General features: G+C 39.0%; 1 protein-coding gene and 3 non-coding genes across 5 annotated transcripts; all 4 read right to left on the bottom strand.

The window, feature by feature from the left end:
- Positions 1–1311: 1311 nt before the first annotated feature.
- On the bottom strand, positions 1312–22581 carry KANSL2 (KAT8 regulatory NSL complex subunit 2). 2 transcript variants are annotated; one of them, XM_029954564.1, is made up of 10 exons: positions 22519–22581; positions 21725–21983; positions 20796–20974; positions 20152–20266; positions 13604–13767; positions 12981–13147; positions 11565–11661; positions 7735–7988; positions 2698–2817; positions 1312–2075 (listed from the first exon to the last, which is right to left on the bottom strand). In XM_029954564.1, the coding sequence occupies exons 2-10, from the start codon at positions 21973–21975 to the stop codon at positions 1944–1946; spliced, it is 1479 nt and encodes a 492-aa protein (XP_029810424.1). In that variant the 5' UTR covers positions 21976–21983; positions 22519–22581; the 3' UTR covers positions 1312–1943. The 2 variants fall into 2 exon arrangements, with proteins under 2 accessions (XP_029810424.1, XP_029810425.1); XM_029954565.1 differs by having other exon boundaries at positions 7837–7988.
- LOC115305851 lies at positions 2243–2377 on the bottom strand. Its single transcript, XR_003915039.1, has one exon. It is a non-coding gene; the product is annotated as a small nucleolar RNA SNORA2/SNORA34 family (small nucleolar RNA).
- On the bottom strand, positions 3717–3849 carry LOC115305850. The gene has a single exon (XR_003915037.1). It is a non-coding gene; the product is annotated as a small nucleolar RNA SNORA2/SNORA34 family (small nucleolar RNA).
- LOC115305849 lies at positions 11337–11473 on the bottom strand. The gene has a single exon (XR_003915036.1). It is a non-coding gene; the product is annotated as a small nucleolar RNA SNORA2/SNORA34 family (small nucleolar RNA).
- Positions 22582–23744: the final 1163 nt, after the last annotated feature.

Below are 23744 nucleotides of genomic sequence, written 5' to 3'. Positions count from 1 at the left end.
AGTACTCAAGATTTAACATCTTGGCCAGGAGCCCAGGGAATGGGGTAAATTAGCTTCTAGGGGGCCTTTCAGAAGCCTGGAAAAAAATGATGGCAAGCACTCAGCCAAGTAAAAATGCCAGAATTGTCCTGGCAGAAGGCAAAGGAATCAAAGGTGCAGGAAGGAGGATATGTCAAAGTGGGTCCATTTTGTGAGGCCCAGAGAACATCCCCATTCACCATTCACCAAAGCCATCAGGTAAGCAGGGCACCAGTATTACTAAGCTCAGTGAGCCTTCCCTCTGGAGGCCAGGACTGAGCATGAGAATACCCACAAAGATGATGGGGCTACTAAATAATGGAAGTCAGGTGGGCAGCACTTTGACAAAAGTCAAGGGACAATTACAGGTATATCTCATTTTATTGTGCTTCACTTTATTGCACTTTGCAAATAATTGCAGTTTTTTTGTTTTGTTTTGTTTTTACAAACTGAAGGTTTGTGGCAACCCTGCATTGTGCAAATGTATTGGCACCATTTTTCCAAAATCATTTGCTCACTTTGTGTCTCTAGGTCACATGTGTAATTATTGCAATATTTCAAACTTTTTCATTATTATATATGATCAGTGATTATGACTTGCTGAAAGCTCAGATGATGGTTAGCATTTTTTTTAAGCAACGAAGTATTTTTTAACTAGGTATGCACTTTTTTTTTAGACATAATGCTACTGCACATTTAATAGACTACAGTATAAACATAACCGTTACATGTAATGGGAAACCAGGAAATTCACCTGGCTCACTTTGAGATATCTGTTTTACCACAGTGGTCTAGAAGCTAACCCACATCTCCGAGGTAAGCCTATAACAGACAACTTCTAGCACAGGTAACTCAAACCTAAGTGAACTATTTTAGCCCTATCTTTAGATTCATCATCAAAATGATCTTGACAATGGAATGCCTATCTAAGTGATCTAGCATCAGATCCAATGTCAACACCAAGTTTTACATATACATTTTCCTAGCTCTGGAGAATTCTAAGATGATAACCAGACATTAATTGGGAGAAAGGCAAAGGGGAAACAGCAGAATGGAAAGAAGGAAGATATTTAGAACTGGTAGGCTTTAATAAGTTTGTTCCACCCCTTTCTACCTACTTCTTACAGGTTTCTGTTATCCTCCAAACCAAACAATTTACCGAAAATGTATCCTACTTCTTGGGATGAAGTTTATCTGTCCTGTTTTCCCTTTCCCCTTGGAGATAACTCCCTAAGGACATCCCCCCCCCCAAAATATATATGTTCACAAATACAAACAAAACATGCATTCAAGTGATTGTTTTACATTTTCATAACATTTTAACATTTAATAGAAACTATATACAATTTTTATTGTATCTTACATAAGATAGCCACTATAGAAATTTACATAAGTTAGAACCAAGACGGATGGTTAAAGAGGGCCCGGTCCTGTGGGCTATTCTCAGAGGTTATAGGTCAAAGTTCATTGAGGGGGAGAGAGGGGTTCAGATTACCCAATCAGGTGAGAGGTGAAGAAAGGCTAACACAGGCCATTAGAGAGATAATCAAACACTGGGTTTCATCAATATCCCAAGGGTACAAATCTCCTACCTAAACACCTATGGGGTTTGTTCCAAGACTCAGGAATTCCCATTACAAAGATGTCTCTCCCCTCAAGCACCATCCAAAAAACTCTCTCAATCCCAGCAGCTCTGACAGGAATCACTTCTCTCTCTTCCTTGCACAGAGTGGGAAGACATCCAAAACCTGTAGACACTACTGGTCCCTTCCCCCCAAATTTGGTTTGTTTGACTATAGCACGCAATAACCCAGTGGGAAAACATTGTCGTCTGAGTTGTCCTTCAGTGAGAAACAGCCATAAATACTTCTTAAAGAATGGAAAATTCAAATCCTCCAAAGTCAAACGGTTCCCAAAACAAACTATCAACTGACAGAAGAGGGTTCTGGCTTCCCATTTGCAGTGGCCACTCCACTTTGAGGCAGTGGTGCAGAGGCTTTCTCAGAATTTCGAGACCCCTGTGATCTGCACCCATCTCCAGCCATCGGTATCTGGCCCTGTTAAAAGAAAGTCACTTTGGTTACAAATCCATTCATTAGGGTCTGACACATAAATCTGACTTATCAAGACGGCAGCTGCTCTTCCCCCATACTTAACAATCTCTGACCCTTGTAGATAAGCAGTCATTACTCCCGAGGCTCTCCCAACAGGAGGGAGAACTGTGGGTTGTTTCTTCCAATGACATAGCCATTCTTTACTGAGACTCCAGAATAGCCAGCAAATCACAGGAAGACAGTCCTTTGGGCCTCTGCTTGAAACCAACAGCATAGTACAACTGCTAGTCTTCAGTCAGGGCCACTGGTACCCCAACCAAGGATCAAAAAAGAAGCCAAATCACATTACTCTATGACAAAAACAATGCAGTGCTGAACCCTCCCTTAAAAAGAATCATTTATATAGATTCCTTGTCTTGACCTCTTCTAGTTAAATAATTAAATGGTGTCCTGCTCTCTGAGATTCTGGGACTAGTGTCCATTAGGTGTTCTAAGGGCCCATCTGGAGAATTGCCATCTGGGCACCTCATAGTCCTCTTGTGATGACAACATCACTCATGGGGAGTACATGCTAGCCCTAGCCAGCAGGGAGACCTGTGTCTGGATGGGGCTGTTCTTCACTTACCAGAATATCCACTGAGCCTTCAGCAATTTCTTTGGCTGAATGATCTTCAAGGGTTAGTGAAGGATCAAAAAGCAAGGGTGAAGGAGGGCACTGCATACCGTCACCCACAACATCCAAGTCCTAGGAAAAGAAAGAGAAAAGCCTATCAGCAACACCAAGGGAACCAAAAAGCTGAAATTGGCATATTTTTCAATAAACCTCAAAGCAATTCTCCCATGCTTTCCTCACCCCCTTGCCTACCTTTAATCAAAAAAAGATTTTCCCAGAATGTCCAACCAATGAGGTAAGATCCAAAAGCACGAAGAACTTTTTCTTGCTGCTGAGTATAAAGCACAGACCACTACAGTAGCCTAAAAAACACCCATATTTTCAAATAGAAAAATTCAGAGACAGAAAGTATAGAAGATGGAGGGAGAAAGAAGCGGGAGTTATAGTTCAATGGGCACAGGCTGATGGAAAAGTTCTGGAGATGGTGATGGTTGTGCATTTCTGTGAATGTACTTAATACCACTGAATTATACATTTGATAATGGTTTAAACAGTCAATTTCATGTTACAAATATTTTACAAAGAAACTTAAAAAAAAAGCATATTACCTCTAGACTAGCTGTAATCAACATCTACATTCACCAATGGTGACTATAATATGGGCAATCAGCATAATCACCAACTAAAAATACTGCTTTAACAGACTGGACAGTATGAGAGGTGTTTGGCTGGTGCAGTCGATAGAACATGTGACTCTTGATCTCAGTGTCATGAGTTCAGGCCCACATTGGCAGAGAGCTTACTTTTAAAAAAAAAAAAAAAGGATAACATGAGACTGCTTGATTAATGTCCTAACAGCAACAGTGAGCTATGAAATTCTCTTCTGATTAAGTCCTTATCCCCACACAGCAAATCCTTGATTCTTAAACAAACATATTCCAGTTGCTGAGTGAGTGAGTGAGAGAGAGGGAGAGAGAGAAAGAGAGAGAGAGAAAGGAAAAGGGATGAAAAAATAAAAACAATTCTATAAACTATGTTCTTCCAGTTGAACTAGCCATTCCCAGTGGGGTGTTGAATGGCTAACAGACCATAGAAACACATTACTCTTGGCTCCTGTTTGAAACCAACAGCTACAGCAAACCACTGGTCTTGATTCAGGGCCTAAAGTATTGCAAATCCACCGACAATGAGTCAAACTGACTTCATGCCACCAAGAGTCTACTGTTAACCTCTCCTTCACAAGAGTGAAAATTACTCAAGGGTTTCTACTCCCCTACACCCAATCCACTTAGCCCCACAAAGCCCCAACAGAGGCTCTATGTTTCAGTAATCTAGCTTCACAAGAGGCTTAGCTCTATGTTTTTAAACTAAGCCTAAGAGTATGAAACCTTGTCCCTTTCTTTGGTGTGCTAATCACACTTCACAATAATTAAGGTAAAGAATATAATTAAAGAATTACTAGACTTAAAGCTACTCAATTTAAGCAGAAATTTGGAAAACTATTTTAGAAACTTCCGTACATCCACAGAAACCAGTGTTTGCACATGGTTAAGCCTGTGAACTGTTTTCTTCAATTCTTTTAATATGTACAATTATTATATAAATAATTAACATAGAATTTAAAAGACCTCATTTAGGTGGTACAACAGAAAGTTTCCAAATCTTAAAATGACAATGGCAAGGAAATGTTTTCAAAACAAGATAGATACTGAAAAGGCTTTTCTCACATAGTTATGTTGTCTGTTACAAGAATTAAAAATGGGGAAAAGAACCTAAAACAAGAGAGTAAGAAAGGTTCCGCAGAAATGCCTACACAACAGCAATGTTTAGAGTTGTAAGTCCATCAGCACACAAAGACAATATATACTTTGTTCTGATCTCAAAAACAAAAATCACACAAAAAAAGAGAGGAACCTCAAAGTAACAGGATTTAGGTATTAGGTTATTGTTTGCCAAACATCCTTGGATCAAAGCACAGAAAACCGGTTAAGTATAATATCCAGAATGGAAGACTGAATTTTAACCTAGATTAATACCTAATACCTGGTCTTCCCATAGGTAAAGTTACAAGAAATTACTAACAAGTTATAGAAATGATACCAAAGGCAGAATGTAGGGTAAGCTAAGAATCCCTGGTGAAGTTCATAAAGTTAAGAAATCATTTTTCCCCCAGGAAATTTTTATACTAATAAATATATCCAGAATTATACGACAAAATTTCTTTTCTAAAACTGGATTGTTTCAACATTTTCTGGAGAATTTTTACCTCCAAAGATTAAGAATAAAACTAACTTTAAAAAAAATTTTTTTAATGTCTTTATTTTGAGAGACAGAGACAGAGAGTGAACAGGGGAGGGGTAGAGAGAGAGGGAGACACAGAATCTGAAGCAGGCTCCAGGCTCTGAGCTGACCACACAGAGCTCAATGCGGGGCTCGAACCCATGGATTCTGAGATCATGACCTGAGCCGAAGTCAGACGCTTAACCGACTGAGCCACCCAGGCACCCCAAAACTAACTTTTAATGACCATTATGGTTTATCAAAAGTACATTAATACAAACACAAAAGATGTTCCAAGTACGAGACTGTTTATAATTTTTAAATCTCTAATACCAAATATCCATCTTAAAAACCCACTGGATTACCAAAAAGAAAGGGTTACTTCTCATACATCTTTTTTTAAGTTTATTTATTTGAGAGATCAAGCAACCAACTGCCTGCATGAGCATGCTCACAAGTCGGGGAAGGGCAGAGAAGGGGAGACAGAATCCCATGCTTGGGCTCGAACTCATGAGATCATGACCTGAGCCGAGATCGAGAGTCAGACATTTAACAAACTGCACCACCCAGGCGCCCCTCTCATACACCTTTTAAAAAATCCAAGCACAAATAAGAATTAACAGATTTGATAGTATACTTTAAAATATTTTTAAAATTAAGATTCCTTAAATGTCAAGTTTCACCTATGATCACATCTTATAATCTATAATATTTTGTGTAACAATCCTCTAAAAATACTGAGATGACAAGATATGAAAGCAGAAACACAAATAGGTCAAACAGAAATGGTTCTCAGAAATTAATAATCAGACAAAATAGAAGCTGCTAACCTAATACATCTATATAAAACACATGTGCTAGTTTCTACATATGTGCATTAATATCTAAAGGGAATTTGGTGATGTAGTGCTTATTACATTAATTTCTAGACCCTATAAAGCTCATGTTACTAAAAGTTAAAAAAAAAAAAAAAAGGAGAAGAAACAGGCACCTGGGTGGCTCAGTTGGTTAAGCATCCAACTTCAGCTCAGGCCATGATCTCAGTTTGTGGGTTCGAGCCACCATGTCGGGCTCTGTGCTGACAGCCCAGAGCCTGAAGCCTGCTTTGGATTCTGTGTCTCCTTCTCTCTCTGCCCCTCCCCCACTTGTGCTCTCTCTCAAAAAAAAGAATAAATGTAAAAAAAAATTTTTTTTTAAGAGAAAAGAAAGGAAAAGAAAATGGCACCTCTCTGCATTTTCTTCACATTTAAAATGAAGGAAAGCAGACAAAACTGTTCTTATCAATCTAGGACTATGTATTCTTTACCCTCTTCAACTTAATCTCTGGAAAAACTCGGAAAGCACTGAAGTATAAAATAAGGTCCCTTTCTAGTTTTCATATCCTATGAAATCTGTATGAAAATTTTTTAAAAAGCAATTAAAATTAGAATAAAAATCATGATTTTATTATAATTGAAGTAACGAAAATCAAAGTTTAATAGGCCTGTAAATGATACATAACCAAAATGGAAGGGAGAGTATGGACCAGAAAATTGGATCAGTTTATTCTTTTGTTTTTTAAGTTTTTACTTATTTTGAGAGAGAGAGATCTCAGGGTTGTGGGTTCAAACCCCACATTGGGTACAGAAATTACTTTTAAAAAATAAAATCTCAAAAGAAAAAAACGGGGACACCTGGTTGGCTTAGTTGAGAGAAGCATGCAACTTTCTTTTTTGTTTAAAGTTTTTTTTGCTGGTGGGTCGGGGCGGGGAGGGGGGGTTCATAGAGAGGGAGAAAGAGAATCCTGCCCAAGCAGGTTCCACAGTCAGAGATTATGACTTAAGCCAAAGTCAGACACTTAACCAACTCAGCCACCCAGGTGCCTCAGGATCTTTTTCAGATATTACCCTGTCCTGGTATATCCCCTTTTTTAGCAAGCAAGTGACCCTTGAGGCCACTCAAACTTTGCTTCTACCATTAGCAAACAAATTTACAACCTATAGTCAATCTTCCATCTACATTTGTCACATTAAACATGACACAGTTATATAAATCTTTTATTATGAAATTCAGAAGAATTATCTTCAGAATATATAATGAAGACCTTTATCCAGAAGGCTAAATATTAAGCAAAGTACTAAGACAGAGATGGTTTGTCAACTGATCTCTGAATTCAGATAGTAGGATAGTGCTAACTCGGGAAAACAAAATCAGAGATGGGTTTACGGGCTGGGATCAATTGAGAAACAAGTCTCAGAAAGTAATGTACATACTTAGCAGGCTATAAAAATAAAGAGAACACTGTTGTTCTAGTCCATTCAAAACAGAATATATGATAACGTATCAAAAATAAAGCCAGTAGCCAAAGCTTAGAGTCATTTTCTAGGGGCCATGTTAACCTGAAAAATGAAACCTTTACTAGTACAAAGCAAAATCACAAGCTGCCAACTGTGAAGAGTAGATAACAGAATTCATTTGTATTACTAAGATTCTAGTGGATCACTCACCTTGTGGATGGGTGCGAAATTTGCTGGCTACACCAAATCCAACCATATCTTAACTTTACCACTTCCCATAGGTTACAATTTAATTTCCTTATCATTCCCTCAGGAAAACTCCTGCCAACTTAATGGTCCCTAAATTAATATGCTAACATACAAATACAATGATACATATATCATTTCAAAAACTTTATCACGTCTCCTGGCCACAAAAGAGTAACCTAGTCTCACCATTAATAAATAAGGCCTTGCCTCAAAGGCCAACCAGAGCAGAGCTTCTCTAACTTACATCACTGAACTCCAGAGGTAAACTCTCAGTGGGCTGAAGCTCGGCAGCACTCAAGTACAGATCCATGGGGCCGGCTTCCAGATCGTCTGGCACAGACAGTACCTGCTCGGGCTTATACATCTGAGGAGGCAACTGGAAATGCAGTGGGCAGCAGGGATCCTCAGAGAGGCTTACAGGAACTGGTTTGTTGCAGGGTACCTCTTCAGACCCCTGGCAGCATTTGAAGAGAACCTGATTTGTGTCCTGACAAATATCTGTAGAAAAATGGTCAAGGGAAATAAATCTATCGGAAGCACAAAACAGAAGAGTTGTCTGCCATGTAAAACTCAAGGTGTGGGTACGGAGACAACTGGTTACATCTGAAACAGAACCAAACCCAATTAGCAATTCTTAAAGTTCTTCTCAAAGTAAGTGTCATTCACTAGCGTCTAATTCTAGCTCTAACAGTAATTTAAATCCAGTCCTCAATCTACACTTCAGGATCCCAGTCATTTTGAACCAGAGACACTAATCTTGTTCTCACTGAGGAGAGCCAAACAAAAAACATTTGAAAACAAATGTTTGTGCTAAGCAAACAGCAAAGACAATCGTAGGTCTCTACACCTATTCAGAAAAAACATGTTATGGCAAAGGCAGGTAGACAGTTTGCAGAAGTAATACCAACTCCTCCCAAGAATCAAGGATACAAATATTTCTGCTCTGTTAAGCAGACTGGTGAAAAGACAGCAAAAACTTTTTGAATCTTATGTCCAAACTGTTTACATGATATACTTAAAGCAGCAGAGAACTGGGGAATATAGAACTTCTAGTAACTAGGTATCTTAACTTGACCAAAAATAAAAATAAACTTATTTTATTTCCATGCCCCTTCCTTTGTTGGGTGATGGGGAGGGTGTTGGGTGTTGGGGGATGCAGAGGAGTTTGCATCGTCCCCTAAAGAGAAAGGAAATAACAGAATTTCCCATGGAAAGGAACTCTAGAAACATTCCAGGAACACTAACAACTTCTATTAAAACAGAAAAGGGACAGTTTCCAAGTTGACAAAGAAGCTCTGTAAGATGAATCAAAATTAAAATCATGATTAGGTAAAATAACAAAATCTAGATCAAGTTACTCTATAAATAGTTTACTCAAGTGATACTATTTCTTGAAATCCTAACTACATGTTTTCTTCCCTAGATTAACAGACAACTGTTATTTCAAATGTGGGCTTATTTTTAAGCCAGAAAACTCAATTTACTATAAATTAAGTGTACCCAGGATTATAGAATTATGAGTAAACTTTTCTCCCAAATTTTGTGATCTCTAAAAATTAAAACGTCTAACATGCAATTTATTTTTAAACCAAATAAAACTTAATAAGACATTTCTTATAATCAGAAATCTTATAATCATGGCAATTCAAAATCCTGGAAAATTAAGGCAGGGTTTCACAACCTTGGCACTACTGAGGTTACTGGCAGCCCGGTACATTGCAAGGTGCTTAGCAGCACTCTGGCTTCTATCCACTAGATGGCAGTAGCATCTCACTCCTGAGTTAGAAAAAACAAAACTGTCTCTATACATTGCCAAATTAGAATAAAATGGCCCCCAGTTGAGAACCACTCCTCTAAAGGAACAGTAAATAGTACAAAGTAAACAGTATTTATTGAATGAAAATGAACAATCAAATGAACAAGCACATGAATCTAAAGGGAACAATCAGACCTGCATTTCTGAAGAAATCTAAACAGTCTCCAATGTGCTTAAAAAGCCCAATCTTCTTAAATTATTAATACTTAAAGTCAATCCATTAAATTAAATGTTTTAATTAGGGCTTTTTTTATGGAATTCAAAGGACTTTCATACGTCTTATTTAATACAATATATCTTGGAAAAACCCTCCCCCCATCCTCCTCCACCCCCTTTCCTTTCAGATGGGGACAAGAGAGACAAAGACAAGGGAATGGTTGACCTACAACTAGAGACTGGGTCCTTCACTTTCAGTCCAGTGCTGTCTCCATTAGACCAGAGTAAAGAGTTAACAGGTCACCAATGGCAGTCGCATCTTTCTCTGGGAGAAGGACTTAAGGAAGGGTAAGTGACTTACTATGGAATGGAAAGGAAAAAAAGCATAAAACAAAAAAATCATACTTCCCTTCTCTTTTCAAATACCTTTCATTTTCAACTTAGCTTTCTAAAATATTAATATTCTAATAAACTATTTGAGTATAATACTTTAAGTCTAAAATACTCCTTAACATTTGTAAATTGAGGTTTTTTTGACTTATAAAGTAATTCAAGCTCACTGAAGAGAACCTGGAAAGTACAAAGCCAAGAAATAAAGGGCATTCACAACCCCATCCTCCAAAAATAGTCAATTTTTATTTCCCCTCCCAGGATTTGATTATATGGAATTCCATATCCTATTTTTGTCACTATCAAACATTTTCCTATGTCATTCATTTAAATGTTTAATCCTTGAACCTATTCCATATTATGTTGTATCATAATTTTCTTCTTTGTTCCCCAACTCTGAGGATTTCAAGGCTGTCTCTAGTTGAAAGAGTTTTATGTAAAAATATTGGCCTTTGCATTTGATTATTTCCTTAAATTCCCAGAGGTGACATTATCATATCAATGAATATGAATACTGTCAAGCTGCTTTTAAAAAGTTTGTACCATGTGATCTTCCCATGACAGTATTTAGAAGGTTCCATTTCACCATAACCTCAACCTGAAATTCACTCATTATTATCATATACATACAAGTATCAAATTCAGATTATAATTTCCATTTCCTATTTCATTTATGTACAGTGAGAATGAACAATTTCTACTATCAGCCACTTCTACTTTTAAACCTGTCCATCTTTCCCCATTATATTTTGAGCATTTATCTTTAGTTTTTAATTACCTTGCACAAGTATTTTATATATTAAGGACAGCAATTCTTTATCAGACATTTATTGCAATAATTAATAAACTGGTAAAATATTCAATAAATTGAATAGAAAAAGTCTTCTTTTCAAAAGACCAAGAAAACGTTCTCCTTTTCCTATTAAAAAAGATACATTTTATTTTCCAAATATTTTACATCTCCTACTGGGCAAATAAGATCCATCAAGATTTATGCCTATAATTATTTAATCATATTTAGCAAGTGCTTTTTACTGTGAGAGTAACTTATTCAATATCCATAATAAAGATGCACTTTCACAATCCACTAAACAACTCTAAATGTCTTATAGCCTGATAACAAGTGTGATCTCATAGCCGAATCAAGAGATGCTATGATGGTTCAAAGGCAAACCAATTGGGAGGGTATAGGATGGAATCATTCCACTTTTGGAAACAGTTAAGTTTCCAATTTGAATGAAGTCTAAAATATACAAATGAGGGCCCTGATCATACAAAAGGTTAATTTCTCAAAGTAAAGTGGCAGTTCAGAACCTATTGTGTTTTGATGAAAAACCCACAGTAATTTTTTTTTGGGGGGGGGGACTGGATTTAATAGTATTATAATTCTAATGAACAAGTTCTATCAAGAATTGCTACAGTTTAGAATCCCAGTATTAATCAACGACAAATAAATATTAGCCCACACGTATCTCTAATAACTCAGATGTTTCTTTCTAATGAACTGACCATTACATTTCCAAAATCCTGAAATGGCCAACAGACCATAGAAAGACATTTCTTTAGGCTCCTGCTTGAAACCAACAGCTTCAACAAACTGCTGGCCTTGATTCAGGGCCAAAGGAAAACAAAGACCTTCAATCAAGCAAACTAACAGAGATTTCCACCAGCCTTTAGTCTAGCTAGCAAACTGAACGGAATAAAAAAGATACGGGTAAGGCAGTGTCTGGTCATTGGAAGAGACTGATTGGAACAACGAACATCATCCACAAAGGCCAAGCACCTCTGACTGGAACGAGTCGTATGTGCCTAAAATGGAGAAGACAGATAAACAAACTCTCAAAAAAAACAAAATACAACCAATTATCTATGAGAATACTTAGTTATAATGTATAAGGTACATCCTTAAAGGCTAAAAAAACCTCAATATTTGACAAATTTACTATTACTATATAAAAGGAAAAAAGTTACAACCTCATGTTCAAATAATGAGTCAACCCTAATTCAAAATACTTTTCCAGATTATAAGAGTGTGATCTGCCTCAATGTTTGCAAACTATTTTGTCTTTCAGAAGTCCTTTCTCCCTTTGTAGGGCTTGAACTCATAACCTCAAGATCAAGAATGGCATGCTCCACAGACTGAGCCAGCCAGGCACCCTAGCAAACCACTTTTAAAAATTGTAACTTTGGGGCGCCTGGGTGGCTCAGTCGGTTAAGCGACCAGGTTCAGCTCAGGTCATGATCTCATGGTTCGTGGGTTCGGGCGCCGCGTCGGGCTCTGTCCTGGCAGCTAGCTCAGAGCCTGGAGCCTGTTTCAGATTCTGTGTCTCCCTCTCTCTCTGACCCTCCCCAGCTCATGCTGTCTCTCTCTCTCTCAAAAATAAACTAGAAAAAAATTTTTAAAAAATGTTTAATTGTAATTTTAGGGGCACCTGGGTGGCTCAGTCAAGTTAAGCATCAAGACTTTGGCCCAGGTCATGATCTCACGGTTCTTGGGTTCAAGCCCCACATCGGGTTCTGTACTGAATGCTTGCTAAAGGCCTGGAGCCTGCTTCAGATTCTTTGTCTCCTTCTCTCCCCACCCCTCCCCCACTCGAACTCTGTCTCACTCTGTCTCTCAAAAATAAATAAATGTAAAAAAATTTTGTTTTAATGAAAGAAAATAAAATTGTAATTTTACAGGCGGCTAGATGGCTCAGTTGATTAAACGTCTGATTTCGGCTCAGGTCATGATCTTGCAGTCCATGAGTTCAAGCCCACATCAGGCTGTGCTGACACCCAGAGCCTGAAGCCTGCTTCAGATTCTGTCTCCCTCTCTGCCCTGCCCCTGCTCACTCTGTCTCTCTCAAAAATAAATAAATATTTTAAAAAGTTTTAAAAATTAAAATTGTAATTTTATGTGGAGCCTCAAAAAACAAAACAGATATAAATAGAATTATCCTTATTGAAGCAGAGACCAAGGGCTTAAAAAACAAGAATGATCACTTATCTTTGCTCTTTTCATTCTACCCCACATCCAATTTAATTAAGTCATATTTCAGAGCCAAGACTGTACAATATTTTGACTATTACCCTAACTTTGTAAACACAGCAAATATATACCCCTTAGAGGTATAAACACAAATTACCTGTTGGGCAGCACCATCTGTGGCGAGCATTCTGCGTTCCTTCAGCTGCCTGTGTAATAAGGCTTCTACTCCATAGCGCTGACGATACCGCCGAAGACATTTTAGACGTTTTAAGTTCTCTCGTTCTTTGGCCAAAAGTCCCTCTGGGCCAGTCAGGAGACTACTACCTGGTGAGTCACAAGAGTCAAGATACTAGGTGCCAAGTAACCAATAAAGGATGGCTACCCCAAATTAACAAGAAATAAACTGGGAAATCTTAGGCCATAAAATAGCCACCTTCAATAGCAAATTTGTGAAAATTTGTACCAAGACAGAAATACATCTAAATATGCACACGTTGAACCCATAATACAATAGTTCGTTGGGACTTAGCATAAAACTTGCCTAGAGCTGGGGCGCCTGAGTGGCTCAGTCGGTTAAGTGTCTGAGTTCGGCTCAGGTCATGATCTCACGGTTCATAGGTTCAAGCCCCACATCAGGCTCTGTGCTGACACGTAGCTCAGAGTCTGGAGCCTGTCTTCAGATTCTGTGTCTCCCTCTCTCTCTGACCCTCCCCTGCTCATGCTGTCTCTCTCTCTCTCTCAAAAATAGTAAGTAGAAAAAAAAATTTTTTTAAAACTTGCCTAGAGCTTCATGTTCCACTTTCCGATTATGTAAATAACGTCGCTTCTTCTCTTTGAGCAGATGCTGAAGTCGTTTAAACTGATCAATGTACAAAGACTGCAACCGAATTAGCTTCTCACGCATAATCAGGGCAACTTCTTCTGCTGTATAAACACCAGCATGTCTAAAATGAAACAGAATTCAGCAAAGCATAAGAAAACACAATAAATCTAGAGGTGCCTCAGTGGCTCAGTTGGTTAAGCATCTGACTGACTGTAGCTCAGGTCATGATCTCACAGTTCGTGAGTTTGAGCCCCACATCAGGCTCTGAGCTCACAACTCAGAGCCTGGAACCTGCTTCAGATTCTGTGTCTCCCTCTCTCTCTGCCCCTCCCCTGCTCACATTCTGTCTCTCTGTGTTTCTCAAAAATGCATAAATGTTAAAAAGAAAAAACAAAATAAAACCCAAGCTTAAAAGGAGTCAAGGGTAGAGATGAGACTTAACTTTGTTACTTAATAAGAAGTCACCCAAACATCCATCAACCGATGAAGATAAGATGTGGTGTGTGTGTGTATGTGGTATATATACACACACATATATATGTATACACACACACACACACACACACACACATATAAATGGAAATACTCAGCCATCAAAAAGAATGAAATCTTGCCATGTGTAACATGGATGAAGCTAGAGTGTATTATGCTAAGCAAAATAAGTCAGAGAAAGACAAATACCATATGATATCAATTATGTGGAACTTACAAAACAAAATGGATGAACATATGGGATGGGGGGGAAGAAAAGACAGAGAGAGGGAAAATAAAGAGAGGGAAGGGAAGGGGAGGGAAGGGAAAGGAAAGGGAAAGGGAAAGAAACCATAAGAGACTCTAACTAGAGATCTGAGGTTGCTGGAGGGGAGGTGGGTGGGGGATAGACTGGATGGGTGACAGGTATTAAGGCATGCCCCTGTAATGAACACTGGGTGTTTTGAGGGGTTTTTTAAAGTTTATTTTTGAGAGAGAAAAAGAGAGATAGCCCATGTGCACTGAAGGGGCAGAGATGAGGAGAAAGAATCCCAAGCAGGCTCCACACCATCAGCACAGAGCCCCACGCGGGGACTGAACTCACAAACTGTAAAATCATGACCTGAGCTGAAGTTGGAAATTGGTCACTTAACCTACTAAGCCACCTACACGCCCCAAGCACTGGGTGTTGTATGTAAACGATGAATCAATGAATTCTACTCCTGAAATCTATACTGCACAGTAGGGTAACTAACTAGAATTTAAATAAAAATTAACTACAAAAGAACTCAGCACTGAGACAATCACCTTATTAAATATGAACATTGTTATACAACTTTCAAGTTGTTAGAAAGAACAAAACAATAAAGAAAATCTCCAAGTATGGATATTAATGTATGATCTCATGATATGAGGAAGGGGAGATATTTCATTATTTTCTCCAGTTATTTACATTATGTTTAAGAAAAAGTGAAGATATGGGACACTCAAAAACTTTTATTAATCTACATTCTTACTCCATTTAGTCACCTACCAGTCAGGACAGCTTAAAGTGTTCAATTTAGTAGCATTTATATCTTAATATATTTTCACTGAAGTACAAAACGTAACAAATAATTTCAATTTCTAATTTAAAACACATTTCTTTTTTTTTTTTTTTTTTTTGAGTAGGCTCCATACCCAGCCCAGAGCCCAACTCAGGGCCCAAACTCATGACCCTGAGATCAAGACCTAAGCTGAGATCAAGAGTTGGACATTCATGGGGCGCCTGGGTGGCTCAGTCGGTTAAGCCTCTGGCTTCGGCTCAGGTCAGATCTCACGTTTGTGGGTTCGAGCCCTGCATCGGGCTCTGTGCTGACAGCTAGCTCAGAGCCTGGAGCCTGCTTCTGGTACTGTGTCTCCTTCTCTCTCTGCCCCTCCCCCTCTCATGCTCTGTCTCTCTCAGTATCAAAAATAAATAAAACCAAAAAAATATATATATTAAAAAAAAAAAAGAGTTGGACATTCATGGGTGCCTGGGTGACTCAGTCCGTTAAGTGTTCGACTTCAGCTCAGGTCATGATCTCACGGTTTGTGGTATCGAGCCCGGCATCGGGCTCTGTGTTGACAGCTCAGAGCCTGGGGCCTGCTTCAGATTCTGTGTCTCCCTCTCTCTCTGCCCCTCGCCCATTCATGCTCTGTTTTCTGTCTCAATAATAAACATCAAAAAAAAAAAAAAAAAGAGTTGGACAGTCAATCGAATGAGCCACCCAGGTGCCCCATAATTTGAAATACATTCCTATATTGGAGTTTACATGGGTCCTTAAAACACTGGTCCACAGTGGCTATTTACTGTCCTCCAGCTCATTTCTTGACAAATTTCTCAAAATACAGTACCCTAACCTTTAACTGCCAAAGATCTAGATCCACACCGACTTTACAAAGCTTTGCCCCCAATTATAAATAGAACTTTTTATTGTACTGATGATTATAATGAGGTCACATAAGCAAATGAGTTAAATGGTTTAATTGGAGACTTTCTAGATTCTGATTTAAGTAACTCAAAATGAAAAGATCAGTTGCAAATTTAAAAGACTTTTGGTTCCATTTGCCTTGTGTGATCATTAAAATAAAATAAAATCATTAAAATAGAACAAACTAGATATAGACCTTGACATGCTATTTTCATTCTGAGTAAAAACTTATTATTGGGGTGCCTGGGTGGCTCAGTTGGTTGATCCTCTGACTTCGGCTCAGGTCAGATCTCACGTTCGTGGGTTCGAGCCCTGCATCGGGCTCTGAGCTGACAGCTAGCTGAGAGCCTGGAGCCTGCTTCCGGTTCTGTGTCTCCTCCTCTCTCTGCCCCTCCCCCTCTCAGGCTCTGTCTCTCTCAGTATCAAAAATAAATAAAACATGAAAAAAATAAAAAAAAAACAATCAAATAACATACTCAAGCTAATTTTAGAAGCACCTGTGTGGCTCCGTCAGTTAAGGATCCAACTCAATTTTGGCTCTGGTCACACTCACCATTGAGCCCCGCATCCGGCTCTCTGCTGGAATTCTCTTCCTCTCTCTCTAACCCTCCCCTGCTTGCTATCTCTCTTTCAAAATAAATAAATAAGCATTTTATAAAAATCAAAATTAATTTTAAAATTAAATTTAATTTTTTAATTTTTTATTTATTTTTGAGAGAGAGATAGCATAAGCAGGGGAGGGTCAGAGAGAGAGGGAGACACAGAATTCAAAGTCAGGCCCTAGGCTGAGCTAGCTGTCATCACAGAACCCGACATGGAGCTTAAACCCACGAACCACGAGATCATGACCTGAGCCTAAGTTGGATGCTTAACCGACTGAGCCACCCAGGTGCCCCTAAATTTAATTTTAAATCCAAAAATTATGCTTTCTTAAAAAATCAGCTGTTAAGCCACCAGAACACACAAAATAAAACTATTAACTGTAGGACTGAAAGCAAGTAATCTCTAAAAGAAACTTTTCTTATACATAAATTAAAGCCAATACTACCTGTGTATAAGTACAAGACCTAAAGCAGGAATAAAAGTAGCAAGTTATAAAAATGATAAAATCTAAGACTATCTGAAAATAATGAAAAGGTTTTAAAAATATCTAAAGCCTAAATAAAATGACTAGGTTACATACTCAGGACAATGGGCCATGTCTGCATGTCTATATGCATGTCTGGATGTCCAGAACTCTAAAATACTTAGGCCTTAACCTAATATCAGGTTATAATGAAATCTGTCAGAACAGAATTTCACCAATGTTCTACATATTAGAATTTATAAATGGGAAGCCACTACAATTCAAATTTACTACGAATCTTTTGTAGGGAAAAGGAGGAGTGTTAGTGGGTCACTTATTTAAAGATGGATGTTCCAGGGGGCGCCTGGGTGGCTGAGTCGGTTAAGCACCCAACTCTTGATTTCAACTCAGGTCATGATCTCATGGATTATGGGATGAAGCCCATGTGAGGCTCAGCACTGATAGTGCAAAGCCTGCTTGGGATTCTCTCCCTCTCTCCCTCCAAAATAAATAAATATTTAAATAAATAAATAAGTAAGTAAGTAAGTAAATAAAGATGGATGTTCCAGACATTCACAGCTAGTTATTAAAATCAGGTACCAGGACAACACTAGGGTGGCTCAGTCAGTTAAGCATCTGACTCTTGATTTTGGCTCAGGTCATGATCTCAGTTGTTGAGATCAACCCCTATGTCAGAATCTATGCCTACAACCAGAGCCAGCTTGGGATTCTTTCTCTCTCAAAATAAATGAACATTAAAAAATTTTTTACATAAAAGCATGTACCAACTTCCCTTATTCTGATATTCATAAATTTAAGTCTGGGTTTTTTTATTATCTGAATGCATCTTCAACAAAGAGGGAATCCTCTTATATTCCTACTATATTAAATACTGTCTCTTATTAAAGGACATTCCCCCAAGTTTATTTTAATAACAATGAAGACACAATAACCTGAAATGACCTTTACCATTATTCTGAGATCATACAATAAAAATTACTTTTTAAAAAGAGACAGCTTTAACAGTTACTCTTTTTTATTTTTTTGAGTTTTCTTGTCTAGCTGTTTTTGTTGTTGTTTATTTTAGAGAGAAAGAGTGAGAGACGGGGAGGGAGCAGAGGGAGACAATCTTAAGTAGTCTCCACACCTGATCTCACCATTGCGAGATCAGGACCTGAGCTGAAATCATGAGTCGAATGTTTAACCAACTAAGCCACCCAGGTACCCCTAACAATTACTCGTAGGCTAAAACTTCACCAGTGCTGGATGTTGTTATAAACGTACTTTTCAGATTACTTTTTACAAAGCAATTAAGTAAATGGTTACTTTGCGGGAAATCACATATGCATACCTATAAGGGGAAAAAGAAACTATGCCAAAATTAATTCTAGTTAGGATAAAATCTCTAATGACATATTCATAAACAACACAAAAAGCACCCTTCTGGAACAAACAAATAAAGAAGACATACACTGTAAATTCTTAATGATTCAAAAAGTGGTCCTAGGAACGATAAAACACTGGCACCAGAGATAAAAGAATTTCATGAAATACTTTTATTAAATTTAACAAGAAAGTAATATCCAACCACATTAACAAACTTAATACTCTAAGAAGACATTTAACAACTGTATTTACATCCCTAAAAATGCAAATATTTTAGGAGGCCAAAATTTTTTGGATAATCTCATGGGGGAATTACGGTGAGCCTTATATTTAGTTGCCTAATAGTTGAACATACCCAGGGCTTTATCTTACCCCCTGGAATGTTCCTTTTAGGGAAACTGACACCAAGCACCTAGTTCTTTTAACATTAATACTAAATTAACTGGTATTTTTAAGTTACACTAGCATAAATGTGTCTGCAAGAGGCTGATCCACTCTAGATTACTACTGACAAAATCAAGTTTCTGGACCTTCACAGCTGAGTATTTACCACACCAAAAGGACAGTCACTTTGTGACCCTATGGAGCATATACCTCTTCAAAGCAGCAAGTCTTGCATTTCCAGAAGCACAATACCAAAAAAGAATGTTTGGTATAAAGTTACCAAGTAAATAAACCAGTTACTGTGGGAGAATCCTGCTAGATAATGAACATTCCTTTTCAAACTACTTAGACGGAACTTTTCCAGTAATTACTTCCTGAAGAGCTGACTACACTGACATTACTCAAGAAAAATTGATAAAATCATTATACTCAGAAAATGTAACCCTATACGACTTTTTATGAAGAGACTAGAAATTCATTACTATTACTAGAATTCAATACTATTACTACTTATAATACTTCAATGCAAACTGTCAGTGGGAAGTGTTAGACAGTAGTCCGAAAGAATGAAGAAAACAAGAAAAAAGTCAAGTAATTCCAAACCATGAGACTTTTGAGTGGTATGTTTTTGTTTCTGCAACTTCTAAGGTAACCATGAGTTAAATGAAGAGTAAAACCTTAGTTAAGATATAATTACATACACTAATTACTCACTTCTGGGTTTCTACCTCAGTTTCTCTTAGCCTTGAAACCAAAGGACACTCTTGAACATCTTATTTTTCTACCAGGGAAAAAAAATTCATAAAATTTAACTCTGAAAAAAATGTATTCAAATACAATCACATTATTGTTCCTGAGACTTAAGCCAGGAATCCACTTACATCAATTTCCTCTTCTCTAACTGATCTAAGCATTTCTCAATCAACTTCCCACTCTTATCTCCAAGAAATTTCCTATTTTCTCCCCTATACTTTCTCACATGTAGCATTTGATATCTAACTTCCCCAAATTCCAAGACTTCCAAAAAAGAATCAAATTTTGCCTTGTAGCAAGATGCTGATGACCAGGACACTTTAATAAACAGAAGTTACTAAGCTATTACTGCTTACAAATAATTAAGCTATCTTCAACCCGGCTAGATTATTATTCTATTAATAGTTTACTAAAGGTAGTTAATAGCATTACTATAGCCCACATACTAACTGCAAAAAAATATTTTAAAGCCTTATGTGGAGTTACAACTTACTTTAGGGGATCTTCTTGATCACTGTCTATGCTATCAGCTTCACTGTCAGGGTCACCTCGCCATGTCTGATCCACAGTAATGGGTTCCTGCTCCCCATCACTCCAGCTGTCTTCATCTGAGGCAAGGAAGGGAGAGCAGCTATTAAGACTTCCCACCTCTGTAACTCCACCACACAAAACTAGATTACTTAATACATCGACCCAAACCTTAAAATTTAAAACAAAACAAACACCCCCCCCCACACCCCCAAAACTTAGCAGAAAGGCACTGGCAAATAAAATCAGCTTAAAAATACAACCCAGATAAGAGTACTTATAACATAAAGGAAGTAACCATGCCCTCAAAAGGACAAAAAGGTCAAAATTATTCTTGCTTCCTGAAAGTACCTTGCCTAACAAAGATAAGCATAAAAACAGCCATGAAGGAAATAGTCATAAACTCAGGAAAGTAGACCCAAGCACAAGCTACTTCAAACTGAAAAGAACTGGTGAACATAGCAATCCTGGAATTCTCATCAAATTGTTAATGAATTACAACATTACTGTATTATCATGTACCATATACGTTCAAGGCACTGCCCCAAACCAAAGTAAGTTCTTTAACTTACTTTTTTCTTTTTCATTCTAAGGAGAGAAGATCCTTACCCAGAATTCGGCTGGCTTCACTACGGCTACTTTCTGGAGTCTGAGACCCCAGCTCTGTCTTAGCATAGGAGCTCAGCTGGCACAAGAGTGTTTCACCCATAGGCCCTGGATTGGTCTTCTTCATTTGAGCATGAAGTGCCAGGGCATTCCTACGGGCATGTTCAGCACAGAAAGACACCCTAAGAGACAAAATATTAACATTTTATACGCAGGTACCTTCTTGAAAGAGTTCAACCATTTTCACTGTCACTAATCTTTAGACCTTTTTTAGGAAATTAAAACTACGAATGAAGCACGGTCAACTTATTTAGTATTACTACGGGAAAATGCACCAGATTATGATACCTGCTTTATTCATCAAACAAAACATTCCAACTCTAAAAATGCTAACATCATTTTAGAACAAATCAAAGAGATCCTCTTTCATTTTTTCAAAATTGGTTCTGGAAGGCAATACATTTTAATTCTGTGTCAATCCACTGAAGGTAGGAAGATGTGGGACACAATTTTAAAACCAAATTATACATGCAGAATTAACTAACCAAGTTATATTTCTACATGAATACTTTTGCTTACATGATGAAAGCTATCAAGGCTTTCCCAGAATACACATACACACAATTTTGCGTATTACTTAACAAGGATCAGGGCCGACCCAAAGGGCCATTGACCTGAGTTAAGAATAATCTGGAATAGCCTTTTATTTTATAGAAAAGAGAATAGGTCTAAAGAGAGTAACTGAGTGGACCAACTGGAAGCGGTCTCTTACCAGTTTTCAACGTTTTTATTTTTTCTCCCCAAGGATACATCCATAACCCCAATTTTACAAAAATTCCAGCTATTCCCAAGCCCACAATATACCACATCCCCCTCTTACTTTAAAACTAAAAGTACAAACGACATAGACTATTTATACATATATAACCTACCCATCTTTCTTCTCAGGCTTGGGAGCAGCACTGGGACATCTTTTTCCATTCTTCGTCGATACATAACTACACTGCTTGAAGGGTGCATTCTTATCTTCAAGGATATGCTTAATGCAAAATTCCTGCCCCTCCAAACGAGGCTGCGAGCATGGGCGATGAGTGAATGAACAAGACAGAGGCTCCTGAGACCTGGGCACTGGGGTTATCCTCCCCCGATTGGTCGGCAAGACGTGGATCCGAATCCTGTTCATACCAAAACCTGCGGGTCACACAAACAAAAAGCCCTTAACCTTCCCGAAAATTCCTGCTCCACGACACCCAGGCAGACTGCGGATAGTTTCCAAAGGACAAGCAGAAGTCACGCTCTGTAACTCCCCTCCGCACAGGTCTCTCCAGGCCATTAGAAACTCTCACTTCAACCTCTCCCCCGTGCCGGCTTCCACCCTGACCACCAGCACAGAGTATTCTCGGATTTGCACGGCCGGCGCACGAGGAGGGAGCGCCCGCCCCACGCGGCAACGCCGCAGGGCCGCGCCCAGCCTCCGCCTCCCGGCACGCCGCCTTTGTCCCAGCCCGCCTCAGAGCTCACGGCTGGGCCCTGCCCGTCCTCGGCCGCCTGTGCAAGCGCCATTTTGTCCTCCCGCTCTGGGCACCGGAGAATCTGGATTCTTGGAGCCTATAGGAGGAGAGCGACCTCCAGGCTGATTGAGACAAAGCAGCAATTCAGAGAGGACAGGAGAATGCGGAGCAGCAGCCAACTACAAAAGAGAGATCGAGCACCGCCGCCATCTCACCTCTGCCACCGCGCCGCGCCGCGCCGCTAGGCCTCTGGCCGCGCCAGCAGCTTCTAACTCGGTCCCCGGCTCTTCTCCAGGCTCCCAATCTCTGATTGGCTACTGTGCCCACAGTGGTGCTTCACCATTGGCTGAGGCCAGCTACCTATCATGCTGGGGAGGCGGGGCGTTGAGAAAAGGCGCGGCTAGGGTGGTTAAAAGGACCTGTCCGTCAGTCAGCAACTCCGCCCCGGGGAGGGTCAGGTGAGCTGGCAGAGGGACTCGTTTTTGCGCGGCAGTGAAGTTTTTTCTACGTCACAGCGTGACTGATTTAGGGCTACTTTTGGCAGTGTTGTGGTCCTAGGCTGCTGTTACCTCACCATCCCTACACGGCGGGTAAAAAGTCAGTCATAGAGAAGCCAAAGGATCACGATACAGTTGACTCTTTATCCAGGAAAAGGCTGTAGTTTTCTTTTGTGAGCAGTTGGTTTATTGAAACATTTTGAGTAAGGAGTCTGGGAAATTATATGTAAACACTTGATTTTTCAGAGCAACCTTAAGAGGTAGAGGGTACGATTTCCATTTTGCATATAAGATAACCAGGAAAGAGAATGGGCCTAAGTCTAGCAAATGGGAGAGGTAGGTGCATTTGAACCCAACCCTCATTCTTTATCCTTTATTCCCTCTCAAATAGTACAGAGCATTGGACCGAGAATAAGGAAATAATGAGTTCTGGTTTAGGCCCTGGTTCTCGAAAATTCTCTACAATTTTTTTAAAATGTTTTATTTATTTTTGATACAGAGAGAGACAGAGCATGTGAGGGGGAGGGTCAGAGAGAGAAGGAGACACAACTGGAAGCAGGCTCCAGGCTCTGAGCTAGCTGTCAGCACAGAGTCTGACGCGGCTCGAACCCACGAATGTGAGATCTGACCTGAGCCGAAGTCGGAGGCTTAACCGACTGAGCCACCCAGGCGCCCCGAAAATTCTCTACAATTTCATACTAAATAACGGAGGTATATAGAAATCGTAGACACAATCCTAATTTTATCATACTTTAGCAAGTTTTAGTTAAAAAGCATCTCTTTTTCATCTCTACCACACCTCTTGTAGAACTGAACCAACAATCTCTCCCTTTAACCCTTCTGGATCTTTGCATCCCAACCTTCCCAAGCTTCTTTATCTAGTGTCAGTTTCATTTAAGTTTTTTTTTTTTCCAGTACCAATGAGCAGGTATGATTCACAGTGC

The sequence above is a fragment of the Suricata suricatta genome, chromosome 10 (genome assembly GCF_006229205.1).
Source record: "Suricata suricatta isolate VVHF042 chromosome 10, meerkat_22Aug2017_6uvM2_HiC, whole genome shotgun sequence".
Lineage (NCBI taxonomy): Eukaryota > Metazoa > Chordata > Mammalia > Carnivora > Herpestidae > Suricata > Suricata suricatta.
Note: the sequence above shows the minus strand (reverse complement) of the source record. Positions and strands in the feature narration are given on the sequence as shown.